Source organism: Vipera berus (assembly GCF_964194415.1).
Source record: "Vipera berus genome assembly, chromosome: 7".
Taxonomy (NCBI): domain Eukaryota; kingdom Metazoa; phylum Chordata; class Lepidosauria; order Squamata; family Viperidae; genus Vipera; species Vipera berus.
Window position 1 is genome coordinate 3,036,472 of NC_138209.1, and position 15,000 is coordinate 3,051,471.

At 51.0% G+C, this 15,000-nt stretch overlaps 1 protein-coding gene across 1 annotated transcript in view; it reads left to right on the forward strand.

The window, feature by feature from the left end:
- Positions 1-15,000, forward strand: part of GFRA4 (GDNF family receptor alpha 4) — a gene marked incomplete at both ends in the record, with an annotated part of 109,438 nt that overhangs the window by 77,278 nt on the left and 17,160 nt on the right. Inside the window, 2 exons of the mRNA XM_081333307.1 lie at positions 5,429-5,509; positions 11,280-11,625. Of these exons, the coding sequence (XP_081189433.1) occupies positions 5,429-5,509; positions 11,280-11,625 (427 nt within the window). The remainder of the gene's footprint in view (positions 1-5,428; positions 5,510-11,279; positions 11,626-15,000) is intronic.

Here is a 15,000-nt window from a genome sequence, read left to right on the forward strand (position 1 = left end):
ACGGGGGTCACGTGACACCGCGCCACCCACCCACCCACTCCCGGGAACGCTGCGACCGTCATAAATGCGAGTCAGTTGCCGAGCTTCTGAATTTTGATCCCCTGACCGCGGGGATGCTGCGACGGTCGTTAAGAGTGAGAACTGGCCGTACGTCGCTTTTTCCCGGTGCCGTTGTCAACTTCGAGCGGTCGCCAAATGAACGGTTGTAAGTCGAGGACTTGCCCGCATTCTGCTTTAATGGGATCGGATTAAAGCCTCCCGGGATTGTTTCTCTCCTGGAAGATCAGCAGAGCTGGAAGGATCCGCAATGCTCCCCACCACGCTTGGCCCCATCAGAGTAGCCGAACGATCTGTTTGCGGAAACGTGGTGCAAAAATCTTCCCGGCAGGCGTGAAAATGGGTGTCGTAGGAAGTAACTGAACGCTCGGCCCTCGGGGTCTTTCGTCCTTTCCTGCCAAGAGGGTATATTTTTGACAGTGAGATAATATTTTCAGAACTTTGCAGCAAAATCTCAGAAGGAGACTTGGTGGAGAGAGGGAGGGAGAGGGAGGGGGAGGGAGTGGGAGAAGGAGGGAGAGGGAGAAGGAGAGGAAGAGGAGAGGGAGGGAGGGAGAAGGAGAGGGGGAGAAAGAGAGGGAGAGGGAGAGGGAAAGGGAGAGAGAGAGGGAAAGGGAGAGGGAGGGAGAGGGAGGGAGGGAGGGAGGGAGGGAGGGAGAGGGAGAGGGAAAGGGAGGGAGAGAGGGAAAGGGAGGGGGAGGGAGAGGGAAAGGGAGAGAGGGAGAAGGAGAGGGAGAGGGAGAGGGAGGGAGAGAGAGGGAGGGAGGGAGAGGGAGAAGGAGAGAGAAGGAGAGAGGGAGAGGGAGACAGAGGCAGAGAGGGAGGGAAGAGGAAGGGGAGGGAGGTGGAGAGAGGGAGGGAGGGAGGGAGAGGAAGAGGGAGGGAGGGAGAGGGAGAAGGAGAGAGAGGGAGAGAGGGAGAGGGAGACAGGCAGAGAGGGAGGGGAAGAGGAAGGGGAGGGAGAGGGGAGAGAGGGAGGGAGGGAGGGAGAGGAAGAGGGAAAGGGAGGGAGAGAGTGAAAGGGAGGGGGAGGGAGAGGGAAAGGGAAAGGGAGAGAGGGAGAAGGAGAGGGAGAGGGAGGGAGAGAGAGGGAGGGAGACACAGGGAGGGGAAGGGGAAGGGGGAGGGAGAGGGGGAGAAAGAGAGGGAGAGGGAGAGGGAAAGGGAGAGAGGGAGAAGGAGAGGGAGGGAGAGAGGGAGAGAGGGAGAGGGAGAGGGAGGGAGAGGGAGAAGGAGAGAGAGGGAGAGAGGGAGAGGGAGACAGAGACAGAGAGGGAGGGGAAGGGGGAGGGAGAGGGGAGAGAGGGAGGGAGGGAGACACAGAGGGAGGGGAAGGGGAAGGGGGAGAGAGAGGGAGAGAAAGAGAGGGAGAGGGAGAGGGAAAAGGAGAGAGGGAGAAGGAGGGAGAGAGGGAGAGAGGGAGAGGAAGAGGGAGGGAGAGGGAGAAGGAGAGAGAGGGAGAGAGGGAAAGGGAGACAGAGACAGAGAGGGAGGGGAAGGGGGAGGGAGAGGGGGAGAGAGGGAGGGAGGGAGAGGAAGAGGGAAAGGGAGGGAGAGGAAAAGGGAGGGGGAGAGAGAGGGAGAGAAAGAGAGGGAGAGGGAGAGGGAAAAGGAGAGAGGGAGAAGGAGGGAGAGGGGAGAGAGGGAGAGGAAGAGGGAGGGAGAGGGAGAAGGAGAGAGAGGGAGAGAGGGAAAGGGAGACAGAGACAGAGAGGGAGGGGAAGGGGGAGGGAGAGGGGGAGAGAGGGAGGGAGGGAGAGGAAGAGGGAAAGGGAGGGAGAGGAAAAGGGAGGGGGAGGGAGAGGGAAAGGGAAAGGGAGAGAGGGAGAAGGGGAGGGAGAGGGAGGGAGAGAGGGAGAGGGAGACACAGAGGGAGGGGAAGGGGGAGGGGGAGGGAGAGGGGGAGAAAGAGAGGGAGAGGGAGAGGGAAAGGGAGAGAGGGAGAAGGAGAGGGAGAGAGGGAGAGGAAGAGGGAGGGAGAGGGAGAAGGAGAGAGAGGGAGAGAGGGAGAGGGAGACAGAGACAGAGAGGGAGGGGAAGGGGGAGGGAGAGGGGGAGAGAGGGAGGGAGGGAGAGGAAGAGGGAAAGGGAGGGAGAAAGGGAAAGGGAGAGGGAGGGAGAGGGAGAGAGAGGGAGGGGGAGAGAGGGGGGAGAGAGAAAGAGAGGGAGGGAGAGGGAGGGAGGGAGGGAGGGAGAGGGAGACAGAGACAGAGAGGGAGGGGAAGGGGGAGGGAGAGGGGGAGATAGGGAGGGAGGGAGGGAGAGGAAGAGGGAAAGGGAGGGAGAGGAAAAGGGAGGGGGAGGGAGAGGGAAAGGGAAAGGGAGAGAGGGAGAAGGGGAGGGAGAGGGAGGGAGAGAGGGAGAGGGAGACACAGAGGGAGGGGAAGGGGGAGGGGGAGGGAGAGGGGGAGAAAGAGAGGGAGAGGGAGAGGGAAAGGGAGAGAGGGAGAAGGAGAGGGAGAGAGGGAGAGGAAGAGGGAGGGAGAGGGAGAAGGAGAGAGAGGGAGAGAGGGAGAGGGAGACAGAGACAGAGAGGGAGGGGAAGGGGGAGGGAGAGGGGGAGAGAGGGAGGGAGGGAGAGGAAGAGGGAAAGGGAGGGAGAAAGGGAAAGGGAGAGGGAGGGAGAGGGAGAGAGAGGGAGGGGGAGAGAGGGGGGAGAGAGAAAGAGAGGGAGGGAGAGGGAGGGAGGGAGGGAGGGAGAGGGAGACAGAGACAGAGAGGGAGGGGAAGGGGGAGGGAGAGGGGGAGATAGGGAGGGAGGGAGGGAGAGGAAGAGGGAAAGGGAGAGGGAGGGAGGGAGAGAGAGACAGGGGGAGAGAGAGGGAGGGAGAGAGAGAAAGAGAGGGAGGGGGAGGGGGAGGGGGAGGGAGAGAGAGATGCCCCCTCGGACTCAGTGACGTTCTCTGAACACTGATATCAACTTTCTGAAACTTCTCCTTTGCATAAATATTTTTGCAGCTCCTTCCGTTTTTTGCAAACCCAGGAATTTTAACCGTCGGAGGCCTTTCTAGACAGTCCTTGGTTTACGACCGTTCGTTGAGTGACTGGCGCTAAGTGATTTGTGACCATTTCTCACACTTAATGACCATTGCAGCCTCCTTTCGGCGGTGTGTGTGTGTCACGTGATCGAAATTCAGGCGCTTGGCAACTGACTCGTACTTATGACGGTCGCAGTGTCCCCTTTTGCGACCTCCCGACAAAGAAAGGCAATGGGGAAGCCAGCTCCACTTAACAACTGTGTGATTACATTAACAGATGCAGTGATTCACTTAACGACGGTGATAAAGTGCGGCAAAATTCTCTTAGATGTTTCATTTAGCAACAGAAATGCTTGTTTTGATTGTAGAGGAAGGAAAGGAGGAAGGAATGAGGGAGGGAGGGAAGGGAAGGAAGAAAAAAGGAGGGAAGGAAAGAGGGAAGGAAAGAGGGAAGGAAGGAAGGAAGGAAGGAAGGAAGGAAGGAAGGAAGGAAGGAAGGAAGGAAGGAAGGAAGGAAGGAAGGAAGGAAGGAAAGGAGGAAGGAAGGATAGAATGAGGGAGGGAGGGAAGGGAAGGAAGAAAAAAGGAGGGAAGGAAGGAAGGAAGGAAGGAAGGAAGGAAGGAAGGAAGGAAGGAAGGAAGGAAGGAAGGAAGGAAGGAAGGAAAGGAGGAAGGAAGGAAAGGAGGAAGGAAGGAAAGAATGCGGAAGGGAGGGAAGGGAAGGAAGAAAAAAGGAGGGAAGGAAGGAAGGAAGGAAGGAAGGAAGGAAGGAAGGAAGGAAGGAAAGCCAAGCTGCAGACATGCTGGCTGGGGAATTCTGGGAGAAGAAGTCTGCTCATCCTTAAGCTGCCCAGGCTCCATCCAGATCAGAGCCATTCGCACCCACCACTCAGTTCAGCTAGGGGGAAATTATTTATTTACTAAATAAATAGGGATGCTATTGGTTGAATAAACATCAGCAAAGATCAAAAGAAGAGAGATTAAAGAGCGTGCAAAATCAAGGAGAGGTTATATATATCTACCCACACCTTTAGATCTATTTGACATCGATCAAAACAACGCAAAACGTCCCGGAGTTGCTGGAACCAAACTTGTGAGTAATTAGCACACTCAGCCCCAAAGAGAGAGTGTCAAAAAGCCAAGTAGAGATGGAAAGTAGGACACCAGGTGACCACGCGTATATATATATCAGCCTTTTTCTTTCTCTGGCCCTTGAGTATTCAGTTACTTTCTTTTAAAGGGTATGTAGTATTTTATTTTATTTTATTTTTTGCATAACAATAAAAAAAACAAGTTGATTTACAAGAGCACTAGCGTTCCTCGCTGGGTTTCTTCTGTCTGTGGCACCCGTCTGAAGCAATATGCCTTTATTGGAACAATTATAGATTTATTTTTTTCCCCTGCTCGGGAATAGAGATATATCACATATGCACATTTTACTGCCTCAGAAAACAAGGGATAGTTAAACAGCCTATGGCTCAAAATAGCTCCAACCCAGGTTTAGTCAGAGAGACAATAGAGGGGGAGGGGAGGGGAGGAAAAGGGGAGGGGAGGGGAAAAGAGAAGAGGTTTTGAGAGGGGAACAGAGGAAGGAAGGAGAGAATGAGGGAGGGAAGGGAAGGAAGGTGGGAAGGTAGGAAGGAAAGGAAGGAAGGAAGGAAAGAATGAGGGAGGGAGGGAGGGAGGGAGGGAAGGGAAGGGAGGGAGGGAGGAAGGAAGGAAGGAAGGAAGGAAGGAAGGAAGGAAGGAAGGAAGGAGGAAGGAAGGAAGGAAGGAAGGAAGGAAGGAAGGAAGGAAGGAAGGAAGGAAGGAAGGAAGAAAAAAGGAGAGAAGGGAGGAAGGAGGGAGGGAGGGAAGGGAAGGAAGGAAGGAAGGAAGGAAGGAAGGAAGGAAAGAATGAGGGTGGGAAGAGAAGGAAGGAAGAAAAGGAGGGAAGGAAGGAAGGAGAGAGGGAAGGAGGGAGGAAACGAAGGAAGGAAGGAAGGAAGGAAAAAGGAGAGAATGAATTGAATTGACGGCAATTGAACTTCACTCATCTTAAGGCTGGCTGGCTGGGGCATTCTGGGAGTTGAAGTCTTCCATCTTCAACCTGCCAGCTTTGAAAGAGACTGGTCCACATGGAGAACATCTCAAAGGAAATTTGAAATCTGTCCAAGGAAGATAAGGGGCCGGTGGACCTTCCTGTGTCCCCTTCACGCTTTCTGCATTTAAGCTGCCCTTCTCATCTGCTTTTCATTGGGCTTCACTTCTCAAAGGGCGAATGTCTCTGGGCCCGAAAGCAGAGCATCGGGTTTTGTTAAATTCATGTAACAAATAATATGCAGGACAAAAGCATTGGCATTCTTTTCCCATATAAATGAATATATATATATATGTGTATTTTCTTCCTTTAGGTATGAACGTCATGGAAAGCAGTCCGTACGAGCCTTTTGTAAGGGGGTTTGACTATGTCCGACTGGCATCCATCACGGCAGGTAAGGACGGGGCGCCAGATCGTTGCAACCGGGGGGGGGGAGGGGGGAATTAAGAAAGCCCTTTGAATTCATTAGGTTTCCTTTATCTTACCTTCCTTACTTTTTGAAGTCACTCAAGGTGGCGAACAATCCTGATACTCCTTCCTTCTCCTATTTTTCCCATAACAACAACCCTGTGAGGTGGGTTGGGCTGATAGAGATGGGTAGGACTGGCCTAAAGTCACTAGCTGGCTTTCATGCCTAGGGTAGAACTGGAACTCGCCATCTCCTGTCTGAAATGGTCTAGGGCAGGGGTCTTCAAACTCGGCCCTTTTAGGACTCGTGGACTTCAACTCCCAGAATTCCTCAGCCAGACATGCTGACTGAGGAATTCTGGGACTTGAAGTCCACGAGTCCTAAAAGGGCCAAGTTTGAAGACCCCTGGTCTAGGGTTTCCTGCCTGAGCAGGGGGTTGGACTAGATGACCTCCAAGGTCCCTTCCAACTTCTTCTTCTTCTTCTTATTATTATTATTATTATTATTATTATTATTATTATTATTATTATTATTATTGTTGTTGTTGTTGTTGTTGTTGTTGTTGTTATTATTATTATTATTATTATTATTATTATTATTATTATTATTATTATTATTATTATTATTATTATTATTATTATTATTATTATTATTATTATTATTATTATTATTATCCCAAAGTCACCAGTCTTCTTTCACTCTTAAGGCAGGACTAGAACTCACCAGCATGCCTGGCTGAGGAATTCTGGGAGTTGAAGTCCACAAGTCATCAAGGGGCCGAGTCTGAAGATCCCTGATATAGACTTTAAGGGGAGTGGACTTCAACTCCCAGAATTCCTCAGCGGCCTGGCTGAGGAATTCTGGGAGTTGAAGTCCACAAGTCCTAAAAGGGCCAATTTTGAAGACCCCTGATGTAGACCTTAAGAGGAGTGGGCTTCAGCTCCCAGAATTCCTCAGCCAGCATGCCTGGCTGAGGAATTCTGGGAGTTGAAGTCCACAAGTCATCAAGGGGCCATGTTTGAAGACCCCTAATATAGGGTCTCCTGCTGAAGCAGGGGGCTGGACTACAAGACCTCCAAGGTCCCTTTCAGCTCCACTCTGATTCTGATTCTGATTCTGATCTCCTGGCATTTGGCCCAAAGTCTCCCAGTCTCCTTTCGCTCCTAAGGCAGGTCTAGACGGCTGCCTTAACCACTAGACCCCACTGATTCTTTTCTAGTCCCCTTTGTACAAAAGCGGCACTCGGCACGTGCTCAGAACAGCACAACTCTCTTCTCCGTTTCTGGAGATCTTTGCCAAGGCGGTTATCCGGAGAGCATTATTTGCCCCGGGGGTGGCATTTTCCCAAAGGCCGACTCGGTTTCCCCTGCGCCTTGCCGACAAAGACGGACAGCTCCAGCCGCTTCCGAGAGAAGACATCATATGTTCTGCAAGGGCCCTAATTAGGAATACCATTATGCTCGGTAATTGGCCGATCAATCCTAGTTTCCCGCTTTCCGCTCGCCGAGTGGGGTTCAAGGTGACAGAGGCATGGGAAATGGACGCCGCACATGCTCCATTAGACAATTCCATCAGATGGAGGTCGCCCGGCCGAGGCTGGCTGAACTCGGCCAGAAAAAGCTCCGGGTTTCCTATCCTAAGCAGGAAATTTCACTTTGTGCTCTGTAGTTTCTCAACCTTGGGCAATTTAAGATGGGGTGGACTTCAACTCCCAGAATCCCCCAGCCAGCAAAGGAAATCTGGGAGTTGAAGTCCACCCATCTTAAAGCTTGCTGCCTGGGGGATTCTTGGAGTTGAAGTCTACCCATCTTAAAGCTTGCTGGCTGGGGGATTCTGGGAGTTGAACTCCACCCATCTTAAAGCAGGCTGGCCGGGGGATTCTGGGAGTTGGTCCACCCATCTTAAAGCAGGCTGGCTGGGGGATTCTGGGAGTTGAAGTCCACCTACCTTAAAGCATGCTGGCTGGGGGATTCTGGGAGTTGAACTCCACCCATCTTAAAGCAGGCTGGCCGGGGGATTCTGGGAGTTGGTCCACCCATCTTAAAGCAGGCTGGCTGGGGGATTCTGGGAGTTGAAGTCCACCTACCTTAAAGCATGCTGGCTGGGGGATTCTGGGAGTTGAAGTCCACCTACCTTAAAGCATGCTGGCTGGGGGATTCTGGGAGTTGAAGTCCACCTACCTTAAAGCATGCTGGCTGGGGGATTCTGGCAGTTGAAGTCCACCCCTCTTAAAGCATGGCTGGCTGGGGGATTCTGGCAGTTGAAGTCCACCCCTCTTAAAGCATGGCTGGCTGGGGGATTCTGGCAGTTGAAGTCCACCCCTCTTAAAGCATGCTGCCTGGGGGATTCTGGGAGTTGGTCCACCCATCCTAAAGCACACTGGCTGGGGGATTCTGGGAGTTGAAGTCCATCTACCTTAAAGCATGCTGCCTGGGGGATTCTGGGAGTTGGTCCATCCATCTTAAAGCAAGCTGGCTGGGGGGATTCTGGGAGTTGAAGTCCACCTACCTTAAAGCAGGCTGGCTGGGGGATTCTGGGAGTTGAAGTCCACCCACCTTAAAGCATGCTGGCTGGGGGATTCTGGGAGTTGAACTCCACCCCTCTTAAAACTTGCTGGCTGGGGGATTCTGGGAATTGAATTCCACTCATCTTAAAGCATGCTGGCTGGGGGATTCTGGGAGTTGAGGTCATGTGAAAAACAATCATGTCACTTTTTTCAATGCTGTTGTAACTTCAACGAGTCAAAAAAAATCAACGGTTGTAAATTGTGGACTATCTCTGTAGCATTGCAACGGCTCCATTCACTTCCATGGAGACAGTTCAGAGTTTCTGGCTAGCTTGAGTCCCCAGGAAAAAAAAATTGAACAGGGATACAATCGGTCTCCTAAAAGTTTTGAAACACAAGCATCTCCAGGGAGGCGGCAGCCACAAACATGAAGACGGTGCCTGCAGCTGCGCAAAGTTGCTTCTTCGTATTTGTGACACTCCTGTGGGAACATGAGTCTTGCATGGCTGTCACAGAACCAGAGATTTAAGTGACAGGAAATCAAATGCTGGTTGACTGTTGGAGAAATGTCCCCAGAAAGGAAATGGAGTAGAATTCTGTTCTGTTCTGTTTTGTTCTGTTTTATATACTATTCTCTATCCATTCCATTCTCTATTCTATCCTATCTTATCCTGTCCTATCCTATCCTATCCTACCCTACCCTATCCTATATTCTATCCATTCCATATTCTATTCTATTCTATTCTATTCTATTCTATTCTATTCTATTCTATTCTATTCTATTCTATTCTATTCTATTCTATTCTATTCTATTCTATTCTATTCTATTCTATTCTATTCTATTCTATTCTATTCTGTTCTGTTTTATATTCTATTCTCTATCCATTCCATTTTCTATCCTATCCTATCCTATCCTACCCTACCCTATCCTATATTCCAGGGCTTTTCAACCAGTGGTATGGGTACCACCTGTGGTACATTGGCGCCTGGCAGGTGGTACATGGCCATCCGACGAAAGTGGTAGCCGGGGAGGGGAGTGAGCTGAACCGGTGGCAGCACCGCACAAGCCTGAGCGAGAGACGGCTGGAGCTGCAGGGCTGTCAGGGCTCAGCAGAAGCGCCAGGATCAGCGCCAGGATCCAGCTGGAGCTCGGCGCTGATCCTGGGTCTTCTGCTGAGCCCAGAAGAAGCGCCGATCAGCTGGAATGCTGCAGCATCTCCAGGGCCTTATGATTTACATCCAGATGCTTGGCAACTGATTCATGTTTATGACGGTCACAGTGTCCCAGGGTCATGTGAAGGGACCAAAACCTGCAGCAAGGGGGGGGAATAAGAACCAAACACCCACCCCACCCCACCCTCGCTGCCAATCCTCAATGGAAATGCTCACAACCATGAAAACCTCGGACAGGAGGAAGAGTGCCGCTGGGTGAGCAGGCAGGCATCTTGCTCGGCTGTGGCTTGGGGGGCCCTTTTTTCAGAGCCATTGTAACTTCGAACAGTCACTAAGCGAACTATTGTAAGTTGAGGACTACCTGTACTTCATCACTTTTTTCCTTTTTTGGGGGGGGTCACGTTTTTGACCCCTTGCTGGGCGACTGGTGGTACTCGGATGTCGCCATATCCTAAAAGTGGTACAATGGGTGAAAAGGTTGAAAAGCCCTGCTATATTCTATCCATTCCATATTCTATTCATTATTCTATGCTATTCATTGTTCTATTCTATTCTGTTCTATTCTATTCTGTTCTATTCTATTCTGTTCTATTCTATTCTGTTCTATTCTATTCATGGTTTTTCTGCTTTTAGCTAACCTAGTAGCCTACATATATAGCAAGGAGAAATAAGACTGCGAACAAGCCGGTGAATCAAGGATTCCTAGAAAACCTTTGTCAAAGAAGAAATATTCATCCAGTGGTTTTATCATTTTTAATTGGGGCTTTTATTATATTTCCTTCATAGTCTCTTGCTGTCTCTGCCACATCTCCAAAGGTTGAACAGCCAAGAGTCTGGTTTTTTTTTCCTTCTTTCATTGCAATTCCTGACCTGCGTGGTTTAGACTGGATGATTTGCAGCTGGCTGACATCCCATACTCAGCGTGTGGTCCTCAATGGAACCGCATCTACATGGAAGGAAGTGTGTAGTGGGGTGCCCCAGGGCTCTGTTCTGGGCCCAGGGCTCTTCAACATCTTCATCAACGATTTGGATGAGGGGATAGATGGGGAACTCATCAAATTTGCAGACGACACCAAGCTGGCAGGAATAGCCCAAACTCCAGAAGATAGGCTTAAGATACAGAAGGATCTGGACAGACTCGAACACCGGGCGCTATCTAACAAAATGAAATTCAATGGTGAAAAAAGTAAGGTTCTACATTTAGGCAGGAAAAATCAAATGCACAGGTATAGTATAGGTGGCACCTTGCTCAATAGTAGTAACTGTGAGAGGGATCTCGGAGTCCTAGTGGACAATCACTTCAATATGAGCCAGCCGTGTGCTGCAGCTGCCAAAAAAGCCAACACAGTGCTAGGCTGCATTAACAGAGGGACAGAATCAAGATCACGTGAAGTACTAATACCGCTTTACAAGGCCTTGGTAAGGCCACGCTTGGAATACTGCATCCAGTTTTGGTCACCACGATGTAAACAAGATGTTGAGACTCTAGAAAGGGTACAGAGAAGAGCAACAAAGACGATCGGGGGACTGGAGACTAAAACATATAAGGAACGGTTGCTGGAATTGGGTATGTGTAGTTTAATGAAGAGAAGGACGAGGGGGGACAGGATAGCAGTCTTCCAGTATCTCAGGGGCTGCCCCAAAGAAGAGGCAGTCAAGCTCTTCTCCAAAGCGCCCAAAAGCAGGACAAGAAACAACGGATGGAAACTAGTCGAGGAGAGAAGCAACCTAGAACTAAGGAGAAACTTCCTGACAGTTAGAACAATTAACCAGTGGAACAACCTGCCTCCAGAAGTGGTGAATGCTCCAACACTGGAAGTTTTTAAGAAGAGACTGGACAGCCATTTGTCTGAAATGGTATAGGGTTTCTGCCTGAGCAGGGGGTTGGACTAGATGACCTCCAAGGTACTTTCCAACTTTTATTATTATTATTATTATTATTATTATTATTATTATTATTATTATTATTATTATTATTATTATTGTTGTTGTTGTTGTTGTTGTTGTTGTTGTTGTTGTTGTTGTTGTTGTTGTTGTTGCACACCACCATCTCCCTTGTGTCTTTCTGCTCTGCAGGCTCCGAGAATGAGGTCACGCAAGTGAACCGCTGCTTGGACGCCGCCAAAGCCTGTAACGTGGACGAGATGTGCCAGCGACTCCGGACCGAGTACGTGTCCTCTTGCATCCGGCGGGGGCCCCGGGCGGACCCCTGCAACCGGTCCAAATGTCACAAGGCCTTGCGGAAGTTCTTCGACCGGGTGCCCCCCGAGTACACGCATGAGCTGTTGTTCTGCCCCTGTGTCGACACGGCCTGCGCCGAGAGACGCCGGCAGACGATTGTGCCCGCCTGCTCCTACGAAGCCAAGGAGAAGCCGAACTGCCTGACGCCACTGGACGCCTGCCGAGGGAACTACGTCTGCAGGTACCAACGCTCGCCTGCCCCAGCGGTGCTTTTTCAGGAGGCACCGGGACTCTCCTGTTTTGCCTTGGAAGAGCTTCCGCTTCACATCCCGGAAGCCTCTTCAGCTCTTTATGGATGGTGGGGAAGGAAGGAAGGAAGGAAGGAAGGAAGGAAGGAAGGAAGGAAGGAAGGAAGGAAGGAAGGAAGGAATCAGGAGGGAGGGAGCGAGAAAGGAAGGAAAGAAGGAAGGAAAGAATCAGGAAGAAGGGAGAATGGAAGGAAGGAGGGAGGGAGGGAAGGAAGGAAGGAATCAGGAGGAAGGAAGGAAGGAAGGAAGGAAGGAAGGAAGGAAGGAAGGAAGGAAGGAAGGGAGGGAGGGAGGGAGGGAGGAAGAAAGGAAGGAAGGAAGGAATCAGGAGGGAGGGAGCGAGGAAGGAAGGAAAGAAGGAAGGAAAGAAGGAAGGAAGGAAAGAATCAGGAAGAAGGGAGAATGGAAGGAAGGAGGGAGGGAGGGAAGGAAGGGTGGAATCAGGAGGAAGGAAGGAAGGAAGGAAGTAATTAGGAGGAAGGGAGAGAGGAAGGAAGGAAGGAAGGAAGGAAGGAAGGAAGGAAGGAAGGAAGGAAGGAAGGAAGGAAGGAAGGAAGGAATGAATTTGACTTTCATGGCTAGGGCGGGACTAGAACTCACTGACACCTGGCGATTGGCCCAAAGGCACCCAATTTGACTTTCATGGCTAGGGCGGGACTAGAACTCACTGGCACCTGGCGACTGGCCCAAACGCACCCAATTTGACTTTCATGGCTAGGGCAGGACTAGAACTCACTGGAACCTGGTTGATTGGCCCAAAGGCACCCAATTTGACTTTCATGGCTAAGGCAGAACTAGAACTCACTGGCACCTGGCGATTGGCCCAAAGGCACCCAATTTGACTTTCATGGCTAGGGCGGGACTAGAACTCACTGGCACCTGGTTGATTGGCCCAAAGGCACCCAATTTGACTTTCATGGCTAAGTCGGGACTAGAACTCCCAGTCGCCTGGCCTCTAGCCTGGTGCCTTCACCCCTGGACCAGACCTGCTTGCAGGCCAAGCGCTAGCGAATAGGAAGTTCTCTCCAATCCTTCTTCAACTTTGGCAAGGACTCTCAGCACCTTTTTCATTCCCGCACCAGACCATACGTTGCCACTCTCCTCGCCATCACAGCTCTCCAGTGCTTGCGGCCATGTTTATTTTGTTACACAGCGGGTTTTGCGTGCATGCGCGCGTGCGCGCGCACGTACACACACACACACACACACACACACACACAAATAGCATCAGCCCTGAAAGGATGTTGTTGGTTGTAGCACAAGAGGGGACTTCAGAACCACTGGCGTGTAGAGAATGCAAAGAGGCAGGAGGTTGTGTTGCGTTGTCCTTGCCTTCACACAAACCTCAGCTAGCCAGCTGCAGAGCTGGAAAGTGACTTTCCAGCTAGGGCCGAAGTCACCCTAGATACGTTCCTCGCAGGGGCACCCCTGGCTGTGGATGATAGGCTTTCCTGCCTGGCTGGGCTGGCGGGAAATCAACTCCTTCCGGCTTTCGTCCGCAGAGTGTTGCTGATGGGCAGTCCCGAATTTCCCAACAATCAGCCGCGTCTTTATAGCCTCCCTGTTTAGGGCCACGCCCAAAATTTGGTCTCCTCTGCCGATTAAAAAAAACAACAACGAAGCTCTTTTGTCCTCCACTTACGGCCACATTCGTTAGACTTAAGTCAAGCTTTTTTTTTTCTGCTGCGGAGAGAGGCAGCTTACACGGGAACACAGGTAACTCTGTCATCAGGTGCAACTTCTCCTGTGAAAACTGCATCGGCTGCCGGTTTGCTTCCGGCTCCAGTTCAAGGTGATGCTGTCCCCTTCAAAGCCCTACCTGGCTTGGAACCAGGTTATTTGAAAGACCGTCTTTAAACCCAGGTACGTCTCCCTGACCTACCGGAGCAGGCAGGCAAGGGGTGTTACGGATTCCCCAATTAAGGGGCTCCATCTGGTGGGAGCCAGAGAAAGGGCCGTCTCCGTGGTGGCTCCTTCCCTGTGGAACGTCATCCCTGCGGAGATAAGATAGGTTTCTCAAGCCCCTAAAGACCTGGTTCTGCCCACGGGCCTGGGGACCCCAGGGTGATCCGGAGCCCATGAAGTGGCTTGTCTGACTGACCCGACTATGTAACATCATCAGGGCTAGAAGGGGGTGGGTTTCCATCTCCGATTACATACAAGTAGCTTGTGGCTTGTCCTGTCTTGGGGGTGTGTGTTTCTGATGGTGACTGGTGAGCACTCCCATCAGCAATGAGAGGGCAAACCACTCCTCTATAAAAAGAGTGCAAAGCCACTCCCTTCTAGCACTGATGATATCACCTAGTTGGGTCATGAGACGTCTGCAAGGAAACCACCCAGCTCAGAGAGCATCAAGGACCCCACAGTCCTCCTCCTCCTCCTCCTCTCCCTTCTAGCACTGATGATGTTACCTAGTTGGGTCATGAAACATCTGCAAGGAAACCTCCAAGCTCAGAGAGCACCAGGGACCCCAAAGTCAGCATCCTCCTCCTCCTCCTCCTCCTCCTCCTCCTCCTCCCTTCTAGCACTGATGATGTTATCTAGTTGGGTCATGAGACGTCTGCAAGAAAACCACCCAGCTCAGAGAGCACGAAAGATCCTCCTTCTTCTCTTTCTCCTTCTCTTTCTCCTTCTCCTTCTCCTTCCTCCTGTCCACAAATCTTTCTCTCTTCTAGCACTGATGATGTTATCTAGTTGGGTCATGAGATGTCTTCAAGGAAACCACCCAGCTCAGAGAGCACCAAGGACTCCACAGTCCTACTACTCCTCCTCCTCCTCCTCCTCTTCTTCCCCGCACACCCCACTCCAGTCTAGCCCTGATAATGTCACCTAGTTGGGTCACGAAACGTCTGCAAGAACACAACCAAGCTCAGAGAGCGCCAAGGACGCCATATTTCAACCCAGAGCTGTGAATATTTTCTTCAAGTGGCTCTACCGTTTTGGGAAATTCATTCTGAGAACTCCGATTGCTGGTTACTTCCAGGTTTTGATAGCACTCGCAGATGCGGACAAACAACAGAGATGGCCTCTCATCTCTCCCTCTCGACCGGCTGGGGTCTCCACCAAGATGTTCTTCTGATTCCATCAAGTCATTCCTGAAATGGAAAAAGATGGAGAGAGACACACCCAGCACTCTCTCCTGACGTGAAGATGGCTTTTCTCCACAGAGGCCTCCTCTCTTTGAAGAAGCCTCTAGTCAAAATCTGGTTGGAAGCTGAAGAACGCTGCAAGGATCTTAAAATCTTAAAAGCTTCAGCAGACTTTCAAAGATAGAGAAGCAATACAATTACCTCAGTTATTTCTCAGCC